Genomic DNA, 25825 nt, shown 5'->3' with positions numbered 1-25825 from the left:
GTATCCGTCATGCACTGCCTGCAGATTATAGCTCAAGGTAGGCTGCAGTCATCCCCTTTTGCCACTGTAGGTTGTACAGCCAGTGTTTTTATTGTAATCAATAATCATTTAATGACACCAGAAAAAAAAACCGAGATAAATCCTTCCTCCTGCAATTTCATTTACTGGATTGTCTTGGTTTTATTTCTTGTGCATTTGTGTTCATTAACTTAATATTTTTAGTTACTCTGAAGTGTCCTGAATTTTGGCAAATATGTAATACACATTGGACAAAGAAGTGCATTTTAAATAATAAATTATGCAACATAATGATCATGTAGGGAGCCGTGGTAGCTGAGACAGCAAGAGTGTCTAGCTCCTGACCAGAAGGTCCCGGGTTCAATCCCAGGTAGGGGCAGGTGATGTAGCTTGCTCTAATTCCTTCCATACGGTCCCAGGTCCCCTCAGCCTGCTTTCCAAATGAGTACCGGGGTTTAATCCTTCTGGGGGCAGTAGGCCAGCCGGAGCGTGATGCTGACCTCATCACCTCCACCTCCAGTGTCAGATGGTTGAGAAAAATAGTGGCCCTTGCCCCCCATTCCCCATGGGCCTTCATGGCCTGGAAAGGGACCTGCCTAATAATCATGTGGAACACTTTTGATCTAAATGTAAGAAAAAAAGATCTCTCAAATACACAGCCTTATGGGTGTTTTTTTTAATATACAACAAGGACCATGAGAGCTTAGAAATTCCCTCTCAGCAGTGTGTACCTATTTAACTACACCCTGTACAGCGGAGTTTGTTGTGTGTTGCAGAATTCGAACTGCTTTTGATTCACCTTTCTTGAGCTGTTTTGTATTTTCTTCCTCTAAATACAAGCCTATCCACAGCACAGTCCCTTCAGGGATTTCTACCACTCCCAACCTTTTCTGTTCATTCAGTGCTGGTTCTGTAGGTTTTAGACGGCTTTAGAATGAGACAGTATGCTCTGTAATAGGAACCATTGGAATTAGAGGTCACCTCTTCCCTCCCAAATGTTTTTCATGTGGTCCCTCTAGCAATTATTCTGCTAACCTCACTATTGCCTTGGAAACCGCCACTCCTGCTGGCCCTACTCTTGGCACATTAGCTTTATCTGTTTAGATCCAAAGCATTTCGTTTACTGACTCCATTTTTTTCCACATTGTAATCTTTCATTTTAATGGACTTTTTATTTGTTTATTTTTGAACGGTGGGCCTAGGATTATATATCAGTAACTGTGCTATTTTCTGGTGAGCTACAGCAACTCCAAAAACACAAATAAAATTAACTTCACTGGGTATGTATTTATATGTCACTTGAAAGAATAGGCTGGTACTTCATTAAATGGAAAATGACAAGGGACCTAAAAATATAATGAATACCAATGTATGATAGCACATTTAAAGAAGCCAGTGGTGCAGCGTGGTTTAAGGATATGTTTTGCTTAGTCTGCTTTTAGGCTGTTAGTAGTTTTTAATATCAAGATAAATTTATCATATTTGTCATGTTTGAAACAAATGTAATCTTAAGAATTTGAATCAATGGGCTCATGCATTAAGACTTGGTTTAAGACTTAGTACATGCTTGCTTGACAGTCTATGGCTACTACAGGCCCATCTTCAGTGTGTTCCAACAGGAAATAATCAGGACACTGTAGGGATGCCCAACTCACTTTGGTCAAAGGGAGCTTTGAAAAGGAGCCTTTTGTCTGCTATTGCCAGACTCAGTTTGTTTTTGGATTTCGGTGCTATGGAATGACTCCTCGCTGACGGCGGAATTAGACTGGTGGGCAAAACCGAGCAGGTGCTTGTGGGGTTTCCTCTCCTGAGAGCGAGAAAGGCACAGGGCCAGGGGCCACACAGGGATCGGAGTGGGCACCTCCCTGCCCAGCAGCTGCGCGGGCGGCATGGACTCTATCAGGAACGGCTACGAAGCGACGATACTGCGTTCAACGGGACCGGAAAAACTCGTCAAACGGGGGGTTTTCACAGCCTGGCAGGCGGGGAGAGCAAATGAGAAGAGAAAGAATTTCCAAGTTTATACTGAGGAGTCGACGGTATCTGCTGCCGTGCTGTGTGCCAGCTGGGTTCATAGCTTCGTGAATAGACGCAGGCAGTTGAGCAGGAATGTACAGAAGATAATAAGAATGCTGTTAGGGACCTCTTTAGGGCTGCTCATTGCTGCTTTCTCAGGAGGTTTGCACTGAAACAGCCTATTGTTTAGATGGAGGTACCTGAAAACTTGGGCAAGTAAGGTGTATATGCAATGTGTGTAATGTAACCTGTTGAAGATCTGTTCTTTAATTGTTACTTACTGAATCAGCCTATTTCTCTGTAATGATTTATTTCCAAAACCTAATGCTTTGCTGCCCTGAGAGGCAAAGAGAGGATTTAAATCCTGTTTCATTAAATGAATGCAGATTAAGGGAAGCCAATCCAAAAAGACCTAAAAACATGTGAGGAGCTAATAAACTCATCAAGAGGTACCTGTGTCTGTAACTCCCCACCTCATTCCTAACCGTCAAAGGAGAAGAATGCTGGATCTTGTTGTGTTTCTCCAGTGGTCGACAGAAATAAAGGTCATGAAAGTCAGCCCCTCCATTCCATTCCTGAGGCAATAAGGTTGACTCTAAACTCTTCCTAGTCCTTGCAGTGCTTAACCAGTTCTACAATGTGAAGGGGAGCTCCAGGCTATAGCTGAAGAATATCACAATCTGGATCCAAACCAGCAACCTCCAGGCTGAAATATAGGTTCTGTCTGGTTTAATTAAATTGTAGTTTAAGTGGGAAACTTCCTGTGCACCTTTAAAGGGTGGAGGAGGTACCCTAGTACCCCTGCTGCTGACCAGCCTGTGCCAGGAATAAGGTCCTTAAAACCAAACCCTTATGCCATGAGTTCAGCCCCGAGATTAAAAAATTAGGTTGTGAAGCATTGTTTTTGGAAACCTCCAGGCCAGATGGCTACATCATACTGTATAATTCTCGAAAGTTGAAACTTGGTATTACTTAATTCAAAGCCACAAGATAGTATATCTATAAACATATTATATTTGGGAATCGCTGGGGCGATTGTTTGTGGTCACATAACATATTGCTTCCATCTTATCACAAATCAAATGTCTGCCAGACAATTTAAAACTTTCCAGAAATATGACGGCCAAGGTGAACAACATGGATTATATCCAGATGCAAGAGACTAAAGCTTTGGTTCCCAGATTACATCTGCAATTGGTTTTCCTCGAAAGATCCTAAAGAGATACGAGCCCCTTAATGATGATTTAACTGAACTGATTCCTGTGAGCTCAGGGCATTTTATTCCACACAGGGAAACGTAACAGTTGACCTTTTTTGTAGAACTGACAGAGCAGCGAAACAACGCTGCTGATTATGTCAACCTGTTTATCCCAAATCTAACACTGTTTTTTCTGCTATGACCATCTTCAAATGGCTATCATCAAGCCACAGTGTACAACATGCTGGCTTGAGTGCTGAAGAAATTCAAACACAGTTTAAAGGCTAAATGGCCTGAGTGAATTGACATGGGCTGCCCACGGATGGCATATTCTATAAGTGAGAGTGAAATCGATGAATGAAGTGGACAAGTGCTGGATGACAGCTCTGTGGCCTTGGGCCTTGCTGCAGTTGTTGAGTAAATGTATCGATACCTGAAGTGGTATCTCTAGTACTTCTATTTCTCTTTTTTCAAGTTCTTGCATTATATATCAAATCACACACAGAGCGTTAAGGTGTTGGGAATACAGAAGGACCCTCTGGTGACCTCAGCAATGGAAAGCAACAGTGAAGTGTTTGAGATGTTCATTCTTGTCACAGCAGTTACCATGAAACACAAGCAATTGCAGGCCAGGGCTCTCCTGTGGCTCTTACTCAAAGCGTGGAAGGGGCAGACCGTATCAATCAAGAGGTCAGAGAGGGAGGAGGGGCATCAGCCTGTGAGCTAGAAGAAAATAAGCAGAGGTGGGCTCCACTCTGCGAATTAAAAAGAAAGCAGAAAAAATCCCCTTGGAGTGTGTGACACACCTGAGCAAAGCTCCACAGATGAGATATGGTTTTGTTTGTTCTTTTCTTCCTTTTTACCCTTTAGCACTGGTAATGACCTCTGCTTCTTCCTATACCAATAAAGGCCTTCGTCTTTTAAATAAACAGGTGCGTTGGTCTCTATTTCAGTTGATCTAATTCAGCTTTGCTGCAACAAATCTAGAACACCTCTCTATTTCCTACTGACAGTAGAAAAAAAACTGCCAGTTAAAAAGGTCAATACAGAATATCATTTCGGTCATATAATATATACAGTATATAGGAATGTGGATAGCTAAGCAGTACAGGGGCTCAGAAAACAAAATGTTACTGCAAAATATCAAAAGGTGTTTTTACTTTATACAGCAGTCCATTTCCAAAGAAAGCATCTTTTAGATTTTTCTTGCTCAGCACTTTTAGTGGAAATCCCTTTGGTATGATCTTCAAAACACAGCATTGAAAATCTTTCAGTTCTCAGTGGGTTCTTAGATTAGGTTTCTCATTTGACTCTTTTTCCCTATATATCTGCGTCATTTGTTTTTGTCTACTGCAGGTTCTAAAAATTTCACAAGGGTGAGACTTGAACTACGTCTGGGATTTTTTTTTCACATTGCCTGTAGATATTTTACAGTGCATAGTAGAAAGGAGAGTACTGTAAGTCATATTCTGGGGAAGGACAAACATTTTCTCACTTGTCTCACTTGAATTAGGAAATTTACTGTGCTTTCAAAAAGAAATTAATCAGATGTGAGCAGTGTCTGAACAGAGCAGCGTTTGACATTAGTTCGAACAGAGAGCGAACACATTGTACAAAAATACTCTAGTTTTGAAATCAATACCAGCAAACCATTTCTGCACGATGGCACTAATCAGGAACAAATCTTTTACATCCCATGCTCATAAAAAAGAGTATGAAATCTAGCTTCAACGAGATAAGTACAAAGATGTGCATCTGTGTTTTCCAGGAAACCAATCTTACATTTTCCACCTTCAGTTAATTAAGCTTTTAGAAAAAAAAAAGCAGTGAATGAGGATTAGATCGCTTTGCCTGAAGAAGCACTACCTGCTCTGCTGTGTGTGCGGGGTAAAAGGAGAGGAAAGGGGTGTGTGTATGTTTGTCAGCCTACAGACAGATTAAGAGATGGATTTCAGTGCCATCCACCATAATTACCCATCTCCGACTAATACAGGCCTGACTGAACAAGGGGTGGGCACCCAGATGTCCATCTTCCCAAGACTACTTTAATCATTGGAAGTGCTTTTTACTCTTAAGACTGGGATCTGTCTCTGCAGGTCTCTGTTGTTTTCGCTGATTACTTTCCCTCTTGACATGAGACATGCATGGCTACAGCCCACTAGGGCTAAACTGGGCTGGAAAAGCAACAATCCTTGATTCTCTCCTCTTGTGGGAGATCTGAAAAGGAGACCACCTGGCTGTTATCCTCTCTCCTGCGAACAGGCTGGTGAGGAAGGTTTTGACTGCATTGAATCAGATCAGACTTTTTAAAGATCTCATCACACACACAAGGAGAAATCGAGATGGCTCAGTAAACACCTGAAACCTCCAATATAGTCCTTCATGTTACTAGTCACCACACCTTTGTTTTAATTTGCAATTAGTCCAATAACAGGCATTCCCCTCAACTGGACAGGAAATGTAAAAGAGGAATAATGAAATAAATGCACCAAGAATCTAAAAGGATTCAAAGCAGAGCTATTAACAAAGTAATGTGGACGATCTTGCAATTGCACAATTTACATGCTTCATTAGCCTTTTGAAATCTCATCCACTTTCTTCACCAGTGTCAGGTAGAGAGAGTATTTTGTGCTGGAACAAAACTTGTAAGGAATAGAGAATTGCTCCATCCTTTATAATCCACAACAGGAATTGAATCAATGAATTCGGGATATTATTTGTCTTTTTCACATGGAATAACTCCAATGCAGTAGCTATACTGTGTCAGCACGGATATATTGGCAATTGTTTTTGTCGGAAAGATTCACTCACTGGTTAATAACATAAATAAGCCTTTGGCCAAAATGGCTAAACCTCAGAAATATGTGAGTTATATTAGCAAAGCATTGCATCTTTAACAAAATAAGAAAAAGGGCAATGACAACAAAAGGGTGACAGTGAAAGTACCACAAGGAGTTTCGTTGAAGTGAGATTATTCCATGTTGATGTTATCTAGTTTACATTTGGTTACTTCACAGTAAAGGTATGGTACTGGAGCCTATAGAAACAAAGTTACAGAAAACAAGTCAATAGCCTTTGATTCATTTAATTAAAACCAACGCAAAGAAAACTCTGGAGTGTGAAAAGAGCTGTATAGTAACTGGTTGAGCTAAGCAGTAAGAAAGAGTTTTTATTAAACTTCATAATCAGACAGTTGCAATCAAATCTGATGTTTGCAGACATGTGACAATTTGTCCTTTAGAAGTTAAATAATATTTGGCACTTGAACCGTGTAGCTGAAACTTGGAAGACAAACTTTGAAACAGGAAAGCCTCTTTAAAAGACCCAACGGGAATGTTCCACACCCCTGGGAAAAAACAAAATTCGGCCATCCTGTGTGACAGCAGATATTAAGCATGAGCAGGAAAGAGAGGAGAGGAGAAAAGGCACCGTTGAAAGAGAGTCAGAAGAGCAGCGAGCTCAAGGAGAATCGAGCAGGGATGTCGAAGCTCAGACCATGCATTTTTGTGGTTAACCCTCTGAAGTCTGTGGCCAGGCTTACCCATTAAGGGCAGGACCAGCGCTAGGAATCAGGCATCTGGAGACAGTCGTGGCTCCCCCTTTCCAACATTGAAAACATATTTATATAAAAAAGACCACTTTTGGAAGTCACAGCATCTGCTTCAGTCAGCACATTGTGGCCGGCTACCCTCTCGATGGTATTTCCAGAATGAGCTATAACATTGCGCAGCATGAGAAAACCAAGTCAGGCATTTCAATGTGCAGAACTTTGCAGAGCCTGGAGTATTTCGTCTGTGGCAGAGAATTTGACCCTGACTTGACTCTGATAAGACTTTCTAACATTGGCCTTTTTCTAAAAGGATACCTTGGTCCTCTGGTAACCCCCTTCGATTCCTCCCCCCGTCCAGCTCTGACCACTTGTCCTAGTTTAAGCGTTGCTTTCTGAAATAGAAATCAGGGCTTGTTCATCTCTTTTGGGACTTTAAATTAGGTCTGCTCTTAAAACTGTCTGCTTTCGAAACTGCATGAGACTCAGTGCGGTCCTTTGGCTAAGACTCGTGGCCCAGATGAGCACGAATCACTGTGTTCAGCCAGAAGGAAGATGTTGAGATTATTTTTTGAGCAAGGTGACCGATCCACACTGACAGTCTGTGACCGAGGATTGTAAACACAGGCACGTGGGCTTTTTTTTCTTAAGTGCACCGTGTGAATATTACATCATGGATTTCTTTATTGTTCATTTCCTCATCTGCAAAGAGTGGGAGCTATTCAGTAAAACATGATGTGTTGTGTCACAGGGAGAGAGAAATCTTGCTCTGCTGTGGTTAAAAGAAATGCTTCTTTGGACTCAAGAATGCTACTGAATTGCTGAATGAGTTTTAGTGGTTCCTCCCTTGGTTTTGGAGCAGGCTGTCTTGGCACTGACAGATGGCATTTACCATCCGTTTTGCCCATATTCAACATATTATCCCAGAATGTTATCTGACAGTCAAGCAAATGCAAATACGCCTGCTTTCTTAGAATGTTGCTGACATCTTGATCTTTTAAAACCGTATATACTGTAGCGAATGTTTAAATTTCCCAAAGCTTTTCGAAACTGATTTCTCCTGAAAGCTGTGTGTGCAGATCTTTTAGAAAGGCTCTAACTGCTCAGGTCATAACTGGCTATATTTTATCAAATATAAGATGACTCGAAAAAATTAATAAAATCTACAGCACTTTATCCTGAATGTATTTCTGTCACATACATGAAAAATATCACTGGTCTTAAAGGAGCACAATCAGAGAAGGAATAATTTAGATGGGATTTGAAGACACCTCTCCTCTTACAAAAAAAAAAGTGCTCATAGTATTGGATTGGCATATATATTTGGTTAATATAATTCAAATCCTCTTTAGTGGCCAAGTCTTACAACATTATTACACTCAGAAGACATCTAATGTATTAAATTACAATAGGCTGTCTTTATTTCATCTCCTTGCTTCTTAAATTAAACTGGATGTTTTGATAAAGAACATTTTCCCTAATGTAGGGAGTTTTGCATGGTAAAAGATTTTGGACAGGAAGCTCATTTTTTGCTGTAGTGTGGTGCACAAGAATGAAAAAAAGATCTTTAAATTCTTTTTGAGTGCTATAAATGATATTTCACTCTCTAGTTTTCTTGTTTTCATTTGTGGTTATGAAAAGTACTCCTCTCACAGGGATTGGCACCAGTGATTCATAGAGGAAGGGAGAGCCTGCATTCAAAGCTCAGTTTGGATAATGTTGATGATGTAATGGAACAGAAGTGGTTCATTCATAAGACCCTTTTCTTACACACAAGAACACTAGAGATTCAGAATGAGAACATGTGCTGGGCTTGTTTACATAAAATTGTTTTGCACTGCCTTAATTCAAAAGGGATATGAAATATTTGTTTGTAAATAATATCATTAGTAACACAAAGGGCAGTTTAATGATGCAGTGGTTAGCACTGCTGTCTCGAAAGGGCTGAGGCCCTGGGCTCAGTTTAAGAACTGGGAACTGCATGTGTGGAGTGTGTAAAAGAAGGAGCTCAAGCTTTGCTGAATGCAGAGAATCAGGTAAGACTGAGAAGCAGATTTTTTTTATTTCCTGAAACAGGCTTCCCAGCCCTCATGAGTTCCTGTGCTACTGCATTACCCCTCCTCTTCTGTTCAGGACATGGTGTTACTGTGGCAACAGGTTTGGTGCTAGCACTTTCCAGCAAGTGTAAATCTACTCCTCCAGCCTGTCGCTACATCACTACAACCAAAATAGCCTTTTGTCAGGATGGCTCTGATTGTATAGTCTGCCTAGGTTACACATCTGTGGTTGATAACTCTCCTTCTCAAAAGTGAAATGACCTGTCAATCGGAACCTTATGTGAATCAATATTCACCAGCCATGCTTAGGAGTATGACTGGAGGCACTGTTATTCAGATCCATCAACAGTAAGACAGTTGGCTCCCAATTTATTTGACCTTTGATACAATGTCCCTGAAAGCAAGGAAGCAAAATTAAAAGTGATCTTTTGTTGCAAAAATAAACAAAAAAAACTGAATGGTTAGACTATTAGTATTCTATGAAACAAAAGAACAGATATTGTATCCTATTTATGCTAGAGGGACTCTGAGTGTAAAATAGACTCCCAAACGTTTCTGATCATACATGTGGTTTAAATGTCCTCTTTCTGGTCGTGTTGGGGAAGTTTTGTATAGCTGTCCCTAGAATTGATGAGGACAGTACCTTAGATTTTCAGACAATTCTTCTACTTTCCCCATGATGTTTTGGTACTCACCACTACCCTGCGACTATCAAGGTGACCTTCCACAAACTCTGTTGAGGTTTTGTGAAACTGCCCGACAAACGTTTGAATACTGTGTATTTAGAATGATATGTAATTATTCTTTTCAAGTGCGCAATTTAAGTCCCTTTACAGATATTAAGTTTTCATGTATTTGTATTATGTGCTTCTATATTTTCTTTGCCAGCTTTTAGTTAATCAAGGCTAAATATGGAAGCTTTTAATTATTTTGGGGGAAAACATTAATATGAAAGTCACCCTGCAAGATACATTCTATAGAATACCAGAAAAATATAGTACTTAATATACTATTGTACAAAATTGTATTACCTGCTTTAATACCATGTAATGTACTATGTTACACAACACAGTTGTACAGAGGTGTACTATAGTATCTACAGTATCTACAGTACTAGTACTGAGATGTAATACTGCTATGAAAATACAGTATACACTGTAGTATGTCTCAGTGGACTGTATTAAATACTGTACTTCTCCAAACTGTGTTATGACACCCACTCTATAATATAGAGCTTCAAAGAAACATAACAGCATATTAAGCCAAGTAATGTTTCAGACACTTTGCTTTCCCTTTGTTGGTTCCTGGAATTTTATTTTCACAGAAACTGCACTTTTTTTTTTCACCTGCGCACCTGGGACAGGAGTTTCGGCATGGTGTTGTGGTGTTGGGGTGCTCGCGTGCGATGGAATTGGTCTTTTTAGCCTCAGTGACAAAACAAAGGCAAAATGAAAGAAAACATGTCGCACTATGCCAAGCACTTTGGCTGCAACCAGGTTCCCGAGCAGCAGATAATAGTTTGACAGTCTTTTCAGAACAAATAAGTGGAGCAGTGAAGAAAGCAGGTCGATTAATCCAGGGATAGCCCAGTCACTGGATTCCAACAGGCATTTCAAACATTTTTAAACATGGCTTATCAGTTGATAGGTTATTTTAAGCTTCATTTAATTAGCAAGTCAGCCTGCATGTGGCAATTTCGCTGGAAATACACAAAACAGCCTGGCAGGATGAGCAGACAACTGTCGAGAAATGTTGCTCACCTTGATAAACAGGAGGGGAAAAGAGCAAAGGGATTTTATACACTTGCAACACACTTCACATTCTGATTTAGCAACAGCTCTGTGGCACAATGTTGTTTTTTGCAAAGCAAAACCGTGACAGGGATAGATTATATTCTGTCCATGGTGGAACCCGTGTTTTTTGGGGATGTTTAGGATGTGAGAAAGCAAACACTCCCGTCTCCTTCTGGGTACTGAGATCTGCAAAGCAAGGGCCGTAGCGACAGGCATCCCGAACTGCGAGGAAGAGTGAAAAGAAAAGGCAAGGGACCATCCAGAGAAAGGGTCTGGAAGAACAGGCTAACCTCTGGCATGCGTTCCCATTGTGGCGACTGGCTGTTTGTGTTGGAAACTGGAGTTTGCCACACCAGCACGTGAAATGTTACATGAATACATGCATCTTTTAACACATCAACCTTGCCAGACTGGCATGCCCATTGTTTTTGCAGAAATCAAAGGAAAATCGAAGTACTAAACCATGCGCCAAAGTTTGCTACAGTTGACCACAGTGAACTACAGCATTGACCACAATGAACTACAGCATAACATGGTTTACTTTGCCAAAATTCCACTATATGTACTGTATCATTATGTCTCCTCCTGCGGGTTCTATGAGCTAGTCTTCTGAGTCACGGCTAATTGGGATTTCTGTAACCTTGCCATTGCTCTGCAGAACAAGTCAGGGAGGGCAGGGAAATAAGGGACTCAAAAGCCACCCCTGTCGACCCTTTCAGTGTCCTCCCTGATGACTTATTGGATGCAGAGAAATGCAATCTAAAACATTCATGGCCTTGTACTGTACGTCTCAAGGGAGAGGTAAGCAAGCGAGTGTAGGGGGAGGGGGAGGGGCTGGTGTGCTATGGAAGGACGTCATGGAGTTTGGGTGAGCCGAGCAGGGCCTGTGTGTGTGTGTGTGTGTGTGTGTGTGTGTGTGTGTGTGTGTGTGTGTGTGTGTGTGTGTGTGTTCAAACCCTCTCTTCTACACCTCCCTGGGCTCCTGGGAGATTTCACTGTGGCGCCAGTCTGGACAGGCATGCCCATAGCAGGTGCCTACTGCCGCCAGCAAGACGCTACACCATCTGGCGTGGGATCTTCCTCTCAGTGGGACAGTCGAGGTTCACAATCAGTCTGCAGCCAGCTAACACTGCCATCTAATTAGAGCGGCTCGGCAGCCCCTGAGACAAGCACGCTTCCACTGCATCGCATCCGCGTGAAGCGGGGCGGCGGGACCCTGGAGGATGAACGGGGCACCCTCTATCGACAGCAACGTGCAGCTGATTCATGGAGTTTCTAACGAACGTCTGGGAGGGATGAGAACAGCCAAGTTCAATCAGCCGTAGCCGTCTGTAATCTGTCCATCTTTTGCCTTCCTCCTCCACCCCATCTCCACCTCTGCAGCTGCCCCTTGGCCACTCCTCACTCTGCAGGGGGGTCCCAGTGTCCTCATCTTATGGCCAGGAGGTTAGCCCTTAGTCAAGCGGGTTAAGGCAAATTGTAACTTAAAATACTCACTAAACCTCTAAATATGCCTAATTCCTGGCTGTTGTCAATCCTAGTGAAATGTTGTTTTCCCAGCTATCCTTATTGATACATTCCCTAGTGTCGATTCTTGCCTTCTTCAGTTATAATGAATAATTCAAAAAGACAACACCAGCAAAGACTATTCATCAGGCAGATGGACAGAGGAAAATAGTATTTTTCGCTAGTGACTTATGCATTTAGCCAATATATTGATCACTTCTATCTTTTACATCTTTTCTAGTCAGGTAACCCACAGGGCACAGCTTTGGAAAATCTAAAAACAGCACCAGAACACCACAGTGTTTATCCACGTGGGTGATTATCAGGCAGGATGAGGTGCCCTCAGATCTGCTAATTGGAAGCAGGGTGAGGAGTCAGTCACAGGATAACCTAAGATCCCAAGGGACTAGACAGATTAGGGCAGTGTTCCCTAAATGAGACCTGAGATAGCCAGGCTCTTCTCAGTCTGGCTTCATCAGCTCCTCAAAGCAATTTGTCCTGTATTGCAGATTCTGGGGAGAATCATAAAGCAGGCAAAGAGGACTAGTTCAGAGTCTGGCTGTAAGAAGAGGAGCTAAGTGTGAAAAGTGGTGTTTTTACAAGACCTAGAAACGTGAGCCATCTGGTCTGGCCTTTTTTATTTGGCTGTTTCCTTTTTGACTCATGTGTGTGTGTGTGGATTTGCATATTTTTACGCTTTTCCAGTTTCACAGTGAAAGTGACCTCATTAAAATGTTCCTTTTTCTGAGCCGAAAAGAGTAGCTCTATGAGCTTACTGCCAGCTTTAAAGACTGAATCTCTACCCAGACCATTATGAGACTCACTACATTTTGCCTCTGAATTTTTGTGGGTTTGAAAATAAATATGAAACTGGAAAGCTGTAGTAATTTTTGACATGTAAGTGGAGATACTATTGCGTTCTGTATTTTATATACAGTATGTATAAAGGCAATCAATACAGAGCAGTGAAAGTTGCACTCTAAACTCATGTAACAAGAATACAATATCAGGTTAAAAATAAAAAAAAATATTCCTAATATACTGTAGCATATTTCAGTGCTTGTCAAAACATAATGGCATACAACATGCCCAATTTTACAAAGCTATTCTATACACACTGCCTGGAAAAAAAGATGAGATAATTATATTAACGGGCAGATCTGCAGTCCCAGACACATTATGCAGACACAGCTTGCCTTGTCCAGAATTAATGGCCATATTTGACCTTTATACATTTTTTTGCCATTAATTAAGACTCATCCCAAATGTGTAGTAGCAGAGTTACATGGGTATAAAAATCTCCAAGCAGCAGGTGACATACTTAATTCAGCTCTGTTCAATGCCTGTCAATTTGCTTGTCAGACACTAACACAGATTGCATGGCCATCCTGTAGTGTGAGAGAAAAATACTCCCATGTACGCCTAATCCTTCAGCAGCTCTGCCGCACGAGAAAGCTGGAACCTCATAATGAGAGTGTGCCTGATGCATCAAATTAACTGTTAAGTAGGGAGATGAAGGGCCTCTTTACTTGATTCCAGGGCTTGACAAGTATATAGAATGGGTCCAATCCCCTCCCTGTGGTGTGCATGCCATCTGTGGAGCAGTACTGACTGACAAGGCCTTCAGTAACTCCACCACCTGAGAATTTTCAACTGTAGTGCTGAGTGTCAGTAAATCCCCACGCTTCACATTCCAGGCATGACTGGAGCTGAAATCTTTATTACAACGAGAAGTCAACTGCAATGATAAATACCCAGCTACATGGCCTTCCACAAGTAATTGTGAATAATAAAGAACACCATCGCTTGACACGCCTTTCTGACAAACCAATCGCTGTCCGTGCGCTGTGGTGTGATGAAAGACAGTTTTCTTGAGTTCACACGCCACATCTACAAGCCTTTTCATTTCTTCATTTAACTGTATGTATAGGGTTTGTCCATACCGCACAGAAGTTGGTTACTTCTATATTTGCAAAGGCAGTCAGTTTTCTTTCTGAAAACATCTGTTTTTCTTTGATTCAAGTTCAGTCCTTCCTTTTCCAGTGGGGAGACAAAGCCTGTGTTCTATCGTCCGATAGGGACTTCAGTGTAACACAGTGCTTTTGCTAGGTACTCTTCCACGTCTATGCTTCATATTTTGAAGGCAATAGATACAGTAGTTTATGAAAATTTTTTTAAGACAAGAACACTTTCGCCTTGGACTTAAAAATTAGAAACCTACCATTTTTTTAATGAAAAGGTACCCTGCCGTTCATTTATAGCTGGCACAGTTTTTTGAAAAACCAGAACATAATAATCATAACTCCCATGTTTCTGCAATTGTTTCTTGAATATTACTTTTAAATAGTATGTCTCTTTTAGATTAATGACACCAACATCGCTGTTCAATCTGGGGTTTATTTCATTACTCACAAAGATGAAGTCTGCAGGACTCAGAATTCTGTGACCTCTTTTACTTAAAACTAGTGAGGCAACTGTAACTATTTTCGGGCAAAAAAACACCACAGAGCCACAGCGACAACAATAGTGTGCCTGCGAGATGCAAAGGGTGCGTGCTGTTTGGTAGACTTTGCCCAACTATTTTTATAACTGGAACTGCAGGAGGCCAATGTGTGAATACCTAGTATAAACTGTGAAAATTAATCTGTGCATATATAAAAATACATATTCTACAAGAATTTTGCCTAAAATACACAGAGTTATAATTGGTGAAAGGGTGGATCTGTATTTCACAATAATTGCAACCTTGCAGGAATATTGACAACTGTGAAACCTGCATGCAATGCAATAAAAAGTATTGAAGGCAAAGCTTTGCCAGCATGAAACCTTTACAGTTAAGGGCAGGTCCCTTAAAGCAGGGTTATGACAAGGGCAATAGGAATTCCTTATAATTCTCATATTAATGTGTGAATGCACAACTTCCACTTTGAAAAGAATAAGAAAGCTATTCTAGGCTTTGAGCTGATGATATGCAACTACCAAATGTGCATCGCAAAATGAGCAGATTGACATGCATGTCAGACTCCTATGTGTAAAGTATTCAAGGTAATGCTCTACAATCTGGTATTTATCAAAATGGTCGCATTGTTATTTGAAGTGGCTGTAAAGTTTAGAACTACACACCACAGAAATTATAAGGAAAAAAACGCTTGACACACCTTTACTTTGAAGAAGCCTCTCTTCGTGGACCCCAGAATGAAAAGGGAGGGCTCAGTGTAATTAGAGATATATTTTTGGATGGAAAAGCAGACGCTGTCTAGCTCCAGTGACTTCACAGTCCCATAATGGCAGAGTGTAATTATACTGGATTGCAGTGGGGACATTTGGGACAGGAACGCTTTCGATCAATCTCTGTGAAATGGCTGTATCAAAATTCTGTGCAGAAATCTTTGAGGTGGGATTTACTCAAAGAGCAATAAAGCTATCAGCATTTCTGTTATTTATTGGAGTCCATGCCAGACAGAGGAGCGCATGACTCTATAGAAATCACTGTGCAAAGGTGATAAACATAGACAGTGACGGACATTTTAGGGCAGCATGGTGGTGCAGTGGTTAGCATTTCTGCCCCACAGTGCTGGGGAGCAGGGTTCACTTCAGGACCTGGGGTGCTGTTTGTGTGATCCCCACATGTCCATGGGCTCCCTCTGGGTGCTCCAGTTTTCTCCCATAGTTCAAAGCTTATTTGGCTTCTGGGCAAATTATACGGGAGTGTGTGTGTTTGCGTCTGTGTGTGCCCTGCGATGGACTGGCCTCCCTTCAGGGTGTATCTGGCCTCGTGCCCATTGCTTGCAAGGATAGTCTCTGGCTCCCCTGTGATCCTGTATTGGATAAAGCAGTAAGAAAATGGATTGATGGATGAATATTTTAAAAATCCCAAGCCAACTCTATGGGTCTATTATACAGAAAGCAAGCCTACTTACATTATCAATGGAAAAATGCATCTACAGTGTACTTTAAAACAGAGATCTCTACCAGTACTTTTTTTAGGAAGGGCAAAAAGGACAAGTTTTGTATCTAATTGCAGTTTTGTTTCTCAATTTCAGGTGTACTCCTGGACATTCAGAAGCACTTCAACGTGAAAGACAGTGAAGCTGGCTTGTTGCAAACAGGTAAGTCTCATTAATGTTACTTTTGACCCAGAAATCTTCTACCTCGTATTACGGTGGTGACAATTCTGTGGAATCAGGAGGAGAAATAGTTCATGGCACATTTTTGCCTGTGGGTTAAGCTATAAGTCAACACAATACTGCAGATGTTGTTTACTCCTGATCAATGCTTCATCTTAAGCCTCCTACATTGCTCTGTTAGGGCTCCTTAGAAGGCTTGCTAAATGTTTTCAGAATATTTCCTAAAGTTCCTTGCTAGTAGCATAGTGACAGAAAACCATATGAATTGGGCTCTTTAGTAAAACAGGAAAAAAAATGCTACATTGTTGAATATCAACTACAAATACAAAAGTGGCTTTACAAACAGCAAAGAAATGCCCCCAGAACCAGCTATAAGCCTGATTTCTAACTGAACAGATTGAAATCGCAAAGGGGTGATTTGTTTCTAGAAAGATAATAAGCTTGCATTCACCTCCATAAGAGACCTTCCTTGTTAAGACTACGTATTCAACTTAAAGCTGTGCCTTGTTCCCCAACTCCCTGTGTTCAGCCAGTGCTCCAGTAAGAGACATGGTGACTCAGTGAAGCGCTGCATAAAGTCTGTGGGCATGCAGGCCACTTTTAAACCACGCAGAAAATGAAAACTCCTGCATATGACTGAGGATGATAAATGTGTTTCCGTATTTGTCAGAATTCATTGGAAAGGCACTACGGTGAAGTGTTTTGACTCCAAGATAAAGAGCTAATATTCTCAGCTATTTCAAGATCATTGATTAAAACTAAATCTGTTCTATATATTTTCCTTTTTCTAAAAAAAAGTTCTTACCATTTTACAACTAACTGTACACAGAATGAAAATGATTTACTAATCTTCTTATGCATTCACAATCTACAGCAGTGACAATAATAGGGTTATACATCAGTGATACATAATGAAGTGATGCCTTCTTAGTCTTGGGCACTGAGTTGAGGGTCCTGAAAGGACTTAAATCCGGTATTCAAAAGCCTCTAGAGCATTCACAAATTCAACTCAGTAGACCTCAGTAGAATCAAGTCAAATATAAACCAGTGCACACAGATGGAAACTAAATGGGAAGTGCTTTTAACACTGAGATGTGGAGGCACTCTTTTCCAATAAGATTTAGGGAGTCTGTAACAAGCCGCCCAGCCATACTTTTGAAGATGATACCTGGATTCCTTCAAGTAATGGCTTGATGAGATCCTTGTATCAATTAATTAGCTACTGAAATAAAAACCAAATAAACTACAGTATATGGGCCAAATGGGCCCTCGTTTGTAACTGTTCTTAATGTTCTTCCGTGTGAACACAAGAACAATTCACTTTTTATTTAAGATTGATTATTGTTCAGATGAAAGGGAGTTGTGATGAAAGATATAAAAACGCATGAAGAGGTAATTTTAATCTCTTCAGTAAAGAATGACACCGCCAAGCACAAAATAACATTAAGCAGCACGATGAGATTCGACTCCCAGTGAATACTTTGCCTTCCATCTTTAATTAGTAATCACTGCCCTTTATAAGGAAGTCAATACTAATATCAGGCAGCACAGACAAGCCTAACCTTTTTCTTTAGTGCTGTTGATAAATCTGGAGAAAGATTTTTTACAATATTGTGCTTCCATTCCAGCGTCTCCTATTATAAAGTTTATTTTGTGTCACCTGAAATATTCAATGACTAGCACATCAGGACCTTTCACAAAACTTTGGGCTAATATTGATTTGTTCAATTATGTTTTCCCAAGCAATACTTTATGAATATCAAATTGTTTATGGGTTTTAGATACAATGAAGTAAAAAGAGCACTGTAATAAACAATTAATTTGATTAACTGTAGCAATATGAATCAGAAACCTAAGACACCACAGCATGAACACACCGAACAATGTACAACACAAATATAAAAGGACTCAAACACAGAAGTACCATCAATAAGTCAACAGCTTTCACTATGACAATCATTACCATAGTGTTAACTAGGAGGTAATGATATAAAATACTGTTCAGCCTTTAAATTTGGAATCGGTTTCCAATACACATTCAATACGTTGTGAAAATACATTACTATATTCAGTACATTAAGGAACAGAATTTATTGTCTTCCAGTTCTTAAATATCTCTATCTGTTGAGATGGTACAGTATCTGCTAGTGATTTTTGTGTTGGTTTCATTTCACAGCCAACGATTTGATACTGCAGAGATTAAAACATCAAACATGAGATCTTTTTTTTTGGATAAGGCCAGGATGAAAAGGGTTAATTACAGCAGCACCTACAGAGTCAGTTCTTTTCTTATTAAATCACTGGTTGGTGCCTATCAGGGAGTTTTGCTTTCTAAAGTTCTATTTTCACTCCTTGGTTATGGGAGTGACAGGACTTCTTGGTACATATTCCGGATTCCTTTTGTCTGCGGTTAGATCTTTGCTTGGGGCAGATTAGTTTAAAAGAAAAAAAAGTCCTGTCGTCATAATATAGTTATGTGTGACAGGTACAAATGATATCTCTGTGGTATTTTGAATGTTTTGAGAGCTTTGTAAAGGGAATTAGATATTTCTTTCAATATTCACTGCTGTGTCTCTTCTCTAAAAAGTCCTCTGGATGTCAAAAGCTTTTGAATATCACTGAGGTTGCCAAGTTCCATGTAAGTAAATGACAACTAAATAAATGCTTAAAATGGATTCATGCTGCTGTAGGCCTTTCTACTTTTAGGATAAGAGGAGACCCTTTTCAGTCTGCTGTCACAGAGCAGCTTGAATACACTGTTCAAAATGAAGCTCCATGAGAAGCTGAGAAGTATAAAATTAAGGGAACCAAAAACTAAAACTGGAACCCATTGAGACAGCAGTTTTCTTCCATGTACGTGACCTTTCTATTTCCTTTCATACTAGAAAATCAGGCTAATTCCCCTCAAACAGCTTGAGAAGGGACAACTATCATCAAGTCATGTAACATTTTGTGTTGCTTCCAAATAACTGAAAGCCCCCTCCAGCTACAAAGGCAAATTAATCCCCACAAAATCTTTCAAACTCACCTAACTGCCATGGGCTACTACTACAGCAGGTACAAATTGCAGGGACTAATGACAAGGAGCAGCAGGAGCTTTCAGGGGCACGACCGCACAACGACACATTCACATGTCCACCCCGCCATTTCGGTGACAGGGGTGGCATGATTGTGCAAAAGCTTCCATGACGTGCTGTCTGTGTGCTGCGAGGGTCTCTGAACTCCAGGCCTGGGCGGACAGCCCGGCTGCACCACCCTGTGGAATCTGGTACCTGACTGCGAGTCCTGGTGCTTCGGGCAGAGAGAAGCCAGCAGGGCTTCGCAGAAAACCGCAGGAGTTTTTGCGATCGTCAGCCTGCACTTGATTCCCCGCGTCAGGAACAAGCGCAGCAGTGTAATTACCTGCAGGCTGGTATGAGAGTCTTTATTTGCTTTCCATCTCCTCTCTCAGGGTTTCATTGCCTTGTCTCACACCTCAGACTGCTGACGCTAGCTGGGGGGGTTGCTGATGAGAAGAGTGTTTAACCACAGCAGTGTTGTGTTTCCAGACAGACTGCAGCAGTGGCAGGAGAACACAGCCGTTTGACTTGAGGCCCAGGTCACTCATCTATGCTCTCTGCCGAAGTCAGAACCTCCTCTGCCCCCCCGCCACCCAACACTTTTTCACACTGGCATGAAATCTAGCCATTATTTTTAAGACTGTTAGATTTTCACATCTGGTTAGGCTCAGTCCCTCAAATACAGCAGATCTGTAGATGTCGGCTTTGCACAAACCCCACTCTCAACGAGCTCCCCTAAAATACTTGTTTTTCTTTCTGTGTTGAAAACCTGCCAGCCCAGGCTTTTATTCTTATCTCATTCATGAGTTTTAATGTGATGAGGCACAGTGTTGTTGTGGATACAACTGCTGCCTCAAAGATCCCGGGTTCTGGGTTTCATTGGTCTTAGGTATCTGTGTGTGTGGAGTTCACATGAGTTTGGTGTGTTCATGGAGGTTTGTGTTAGGTGCTTTTGGGTTCATCCCATCACTCAAAGGCATGCTGGCTAAGTTTGTTTGGCTATCCTAAATTCTCCACAGCCCTGATAGTGTGCCTCTTTGCACGCTGTGATTCCGAGGTATGCTCTGGCTCGCCACACCTCTCAAAAGAATAAGTGACTTACTGATAACTGACAGACGGAAGTATAAATAACAGATAATCAAATGAGATCAGAATTCCTTATAGATGTTCCTTTATTTTCTTCTTCCTCCAGAGCTTGATTATTAATAATCTTTATCAGGTTCTAGTTGGGGCAAACAGGAAACAGATAGCTTGATAGATAGAGGGAAATGCAGTGATAGAAGATTGCTCCAGAAGCCTGGAAGACATGTGTAACTGCACATCACCACAGTCGTAGTTTTCCTGGGCTGCTCTGGACTCTAATCCCATGGGACTCAAGTTGTGTTTGAACCAAGATCATGTCAAAATCATTAGCATTCTATGCAGGATTTGTGACACAAGGCCAGCTATCTGAAGCAGATGATTCCTCTTTATCCTTCTTTAAGCCGGTGGGATCAGGGCAAGTGAACCCAGGGCAGAAATCAGCATTGATACCTGCCAGTCACTGGGTGACTTACACAAATCCCAGCCCTCCACGGAGGACATGATTGCGAGGAAGAGGAGGAGAACTGCACCGAAGAGTGGAAAGGGTCTTTTGGAGTTCATGCTCAGCCCTGCTCTGAAAGATTGACTTTCAATACAGAGTGAGTCTCCAGGGCACAGGTCAAGTCTGACAGTCTCCATCCATTAACTAGTCCACAGTTGTGTGATGCCCATAGAAAAAGAAGATGGCACAGAGATCAGTATAGTACCAGCACACCAAACTTTGAAAAATACACAATGTTGCTTTGAGAGTTTCAAGGCTCTGTATCTTATACCTTATCCTACAACCGTTATTGCTGGATGTGTTATTCCCAGTTTACAAAGGTGTGATTTGTTCTTTTTGTAAAGACAGCAACACAAAACTAAGTTAGGGTTCACAAGCAAGGCAAGGTTGTGGGAGATTAATGCATCTCACAGCTTCAGGAGTTGGTACACATGTATAAGGAACACAGGAGGATAAGAGATTTGCAACCTCAAAATACAGAATAAGCAAATTTCCCTTTAAGGATTGCCTTGAAACGTGTTGGTTTATGCCTGTATCAGCTCAGAAAATTTCAGGATACCCGACTCATTTAAATGTTTGTGTGTCCTATGTGGAGGCACTTGACCTCAATACAGCCTTTACCAAGATAAACACTCCTTCTTGGTGCTTTGCACCTGATCACCAAGGAAACCAGGATCTAGACAAACACAAGACTGATTTGAATGCCTGCTTTCAGTCTGAGCTTTCCACCTGAAATTCCTTGGGAATATGGTAGAAATCCTACCAAAGGATGCCTGTGGGGACAGAAGTGGAGTCTGTTTGTTCAGGTGAGGAGACACAGCATTTGATAGGAATGACTTCACCTGGATAATATTACTCTCCTCTGGCACTGGGATTCTGTGGGATTCTTTCCTTTGTTTCACAGCCACAGGCAGAGAGAAGGGGGAAACTAGAGCCAGTTGTTAAAGCGCACGTTGTAAGTGCACTATTTTAGAGCCGTTTCATCTGGATGGGAACTGACAGGCCAGTGAGATAAGGCTGCTACCGTCTGTCCTAAACCCATCACCATCATTCTGCAAGTCCAGCCCTGTGTGCTGCTGTTTGCACAGTCCAAAGCCAGCTTTGATACACACACACACACAGTAGTGCAGTGTATGGACCAGACAAACAAGAAATATTCCTTTAATCCTTTTTTTATATTGGCAGCTTTCAGATTTAATGAGAGCATCCCAGTGAAGCAGCTGCATGTTTTTTTGTTTAGAATGGCAATTATGGTTCACTGGTTTACCAGCTGAGCCATTCAAGAGAGCTCTGAGCACTTTTTCTGGGATAGATTCTATACTGTCATGCATACTTGTGTACTTGCGTATTTTCATAGTTGCATAGGCTTGACTTTAAGTACAACTGTTTCTTCTGTCGCACAAAAATTTCAAATCAGGTATTAAAAGGTGGAAAATAATTGATAGGTGTACATTGTCCCTGTGGTGTTGCTTTCCCTGAGTTTTTTTGCCTTTTTCTATCAGTTCAAAAGACTCTTCATATGTGCCTGCAATCGATTCACAATTATTTTCCCAGCCTAGTCACGTCAGCTTTACCTGGGTCTTTTTCCAACCAAACAATTCACTCAGCCAGTGGCAGTTATCTTTGTCCAGTATTTATTTATTTTTGTGTCTGTATACTTTTCCGGTGATTCGGTTTGACGCCAATGTTGGCTTTTTCTTTCCTTTGGCAGATATTGTTTTTGTTTTGCACCGATGACATTTTGACAGATCTCTTTTTAAAGGCTTGCACGACTGTTTTTCTAGGCACAGTTTACTGGAATCTAGATATAGTGGCACTGGCATTTGACAAGTTTGCTCGGGCGTCCCATTTGGCTTCACACAATAATATCCAGTATGTCAAAGAACAGGAAGCACTGTTAATTTATATTTTTTATTTTCAGCATTTGGGGCCAGGTGTTCAGTTGCCGGGGTGGAGTTTGCATGTTCTCCCCATGCTCACATGGGTTTCCTCTGGGTTTCCTTCCACAGTCCAAAGACATACTAGTAGGGTATTTGTCTTATGGGAAAATTGTCCCTGGTGTGAGTCCATACATGTTTGTGTCCCTCTGCCCTGCGATGGACTGGTGCCCCGTCTAGGGTGTATCCTGTCTTGTGTGCTGGGATAGGCTCCGGAAGAAAGTGATAGAAAGTGGAGGGATAAACCTGCATCATTTTGCTGTACGCTTCCCTACCTCTTGCTTCAGAAGTAGGGTAATGAGCAGATAGATGTCCATATGTCGATTCAGGAAATGCTGGACTGGAACAGCAGGAAAGATCAAATACCTCAAAGAGGACATACGAGGCAAAATCTTAAAATAGCATTACCCATTTCTGAAGGCTGACCAGTTAGCCCAGTTAATTCACTCAGCTTCTACAGCATCATTGCTACTGGTTCATCATGCTTACATCCTTTTCCTACAAAACCCACAAATAGAACTAGGATGAGAGGGGTGAGGGTGGAAAGAGGAATACATTCTCTGCTTCTAAAGGAAAAAAACAGCCAACAGCACAATCATTCTCTTTCCAGATGAGTGACATCAATTCTTGACAACAGCTTTGATTTAATAAGGCAAAACTGGAACACCTTCTTTTGTTGCAGGAGTGTTCAAAGGTAGCTGAGAGAAATAAAAACAACTTCCTCTTGTGTCACAAGATTGTTTGCACGTTCCTATCAGTTGACACAGGCTGTGGCTCATACCCAGCATGACACCAGAAAAAACTGTTTTGCAGCTACCTTGCAAAGACAGACATTGCTCACTTGCATTTCAATCCATTATTGCTGGGATCCTGGCCAGGTGCACTTTGAATTGCATAATCTGTCCTCTCTACAATATTTTCCTTAACTCAACTGGTGTAGTAATTTCCACCAAATCTGCTGTCCAGTGGGACTGCTGTTGTATGATCACTTAGCTTTTTTTTTGCACTTCACTCCTGCCTCTTGACTTGTGTATGAAAAAAGAAAAGTTCTGTGCAAATTCTCCTAGCGAAACACAGAGAAACTTCACTTGTCGCCCAAGGTAGGGAGAAAATTACTGCAGTACGTCTGATAAAACCTTGTAAAGGCTCAGGCTTTGTGGTACTTTCGATAGTAAGACCATTTTCATTAAGATTTGACACTCGGGATTTCTATCATTTGTTTTATTTTCTTAGGCTATGTCTGCGATTGTGTGTGCCCTAGTGGCATGTTTTCTCTTCTAGACTGCCTCTGTACCAGAGTGGAAATTACAGCAGTTAGCGTGCTCTCATGGGCCTAGGAACTTCATTAGAGCTCCTCAGGACTCGAATGCTTCTCTGTTTATAGGCCAAGTCTCTAAGGAGGACTCCAATGGGCCTGCTGAGCTCTGCTAAGCCCCCCTACCACCCTCCCCCCCTCACTCTTCCTGTCACAGGCCAGATCATGACCCAGTAGAGCCAGGCTATCTAATCAGGTATCTTACTCATATTGAAATAAACCGTCTTCTGAGTGGTGAGTAAGGGAGTAACTAGAGATAAGACTACATCTGAGTCTCTGTGTCTAAAATGAGGACTGCCCTGGGTTTTTCCTCGTAATGTCTCATTAACACACTAAGATCACACTAACAAGCCCTTTCATAAGTTTAAATCTTTGGCTACGCCTTCAGTGCAGACAGGATTTCCTTTGATCCAAGCTATTTGCATAATCTCCTGGTCTGTGCTTTAAAATTTGGCTATTAAAACTAATGCCATGGAAGGCCGTAGTGTCAAACACTACATTTTTAAAGATGCTCTTTTTATACTTCTTTTAATAAAGGCTAACCATGTGCATCCACAGTAAGTTACCAATTATTTGACACAGATGTAATTTGATGTGTAACTGATTAAGAAGGATCAAGCACTTAATTACAGGAGATCATTTCCCTGTGTGATCTGTACACCCTCTCCATTTCTTTGTACTTAAGTATTACAATAATCTTTCAGATGTTCTCTTTCAAAAGTGAGATGGCCAAGAATGGATTTTTCACATTCATAGAAAAAAAGAAATGTTCGGGCTACAAAAAGGGCCCTTGGACCATTTCAGACTTTTGACATATCATCATGATTTTGGATAACTGCTTTATCCCATTGAGTGTAATGGTGCACTCTATCCCTGTAAGCTTTGGGCACAAGGCAGGATACACCCGGGATGGGACACCAGACACACAGATACAAACACTCACATTCACACCAGGACCACTTTTCCCAGAAGCCAATTAACCTACCAGTTTGAGAAGAAACCTGGAGCACCTGAATGAAACCCCCAGGAAGGGATAACATGCAAACTCCACACAGACAGCACACCAGGATGGCATTCAAGACCTTAACACCACACGTCAGCAATGCTAAACCACTGCACCACCCCATTTTAAATTTTCAAAAAGGCTATTTCATTTTTTATACAGTGACCTTTTTATGTGCTTGTCTCAAAGAAGAAATATACTTTCTTACATTTTAGACAACAGTGCATGTTCTCTTACCAGATCCTCAAAAAGGAGCAATTTTGACTCTAAAAGGTCAGGAGGCCTCAAGGGAAGACAAGTATTTCCTAAAGATTTTCTGCAGTCTACAATCTTACATTTCAATTATGCTTGTATACATTGACTACATGTTTATCACTTGTATACCTCTGAAGACTGACAAAAACACACTCAGCCCTGCTTCAAAATCCCCCTGAGGATGAGATCACTGCAATGCAAACTAATGTGATGAGGTCTGCCCAGTTAAAGAACACAAAAAGTGGAGGGTGGTAAAAATGTGCACAATAAGGCACAGAAAAAAAAATCAATGAAGTTCAATCTAAAATAAATTAGACTTTCAAAATGCTTTGGCTATAGGGTTTAACAGAATTAAATAATGTGCTCCGAGCTCTATACTGTATATACCATATACCATTTCAGTTTGAGA

General features: G+C 41.2%; 1 protein-coding gene across 2 annotated transcripts in view; it reads left to right on the top strand.

Annotated features, from left to right (window-relative positions):
* The window catches only part of spns2 (SPNS lysolipid transporter 2, sphingosine-1-phosphate), an 89827-nt gene that overhangs the window by 8928 nt on the left and 55074 nt on the right, over positions 1–25825 (top strand). For both annotated transcript variants that reach the window (XM_088906980.1, XM_088906979.1), the window contains exon 2: positions 16179–16244. In XM_088906980.1, the coding sequence (XP_088763106.1) occupies positions 16179–16244 (66 nt within the window). The remainder of the gene's footprint in view (positions 1–16178; positions 16245–25825) is intronic.

Source organism: Atractosteus spatula, chromosome 27 (assembly GCF_055471065.1).
Source record: "Atractosteus spatula isolate fAtrSpa1 chromosome 27, fAtrSpa1.hap1, whole genome shotgun sequence".
NCBI classification, from domain to species: domain Eukaryota; kingdom Metazoa; phylum Chordata; class Actinopteri; order Semionotiformes; family Lepisosteidae; genus Atractosteus; species Atractosteus spatula.
This window is presented reverse-complemented; position numbering and strand designations above follow the sequence as displayed.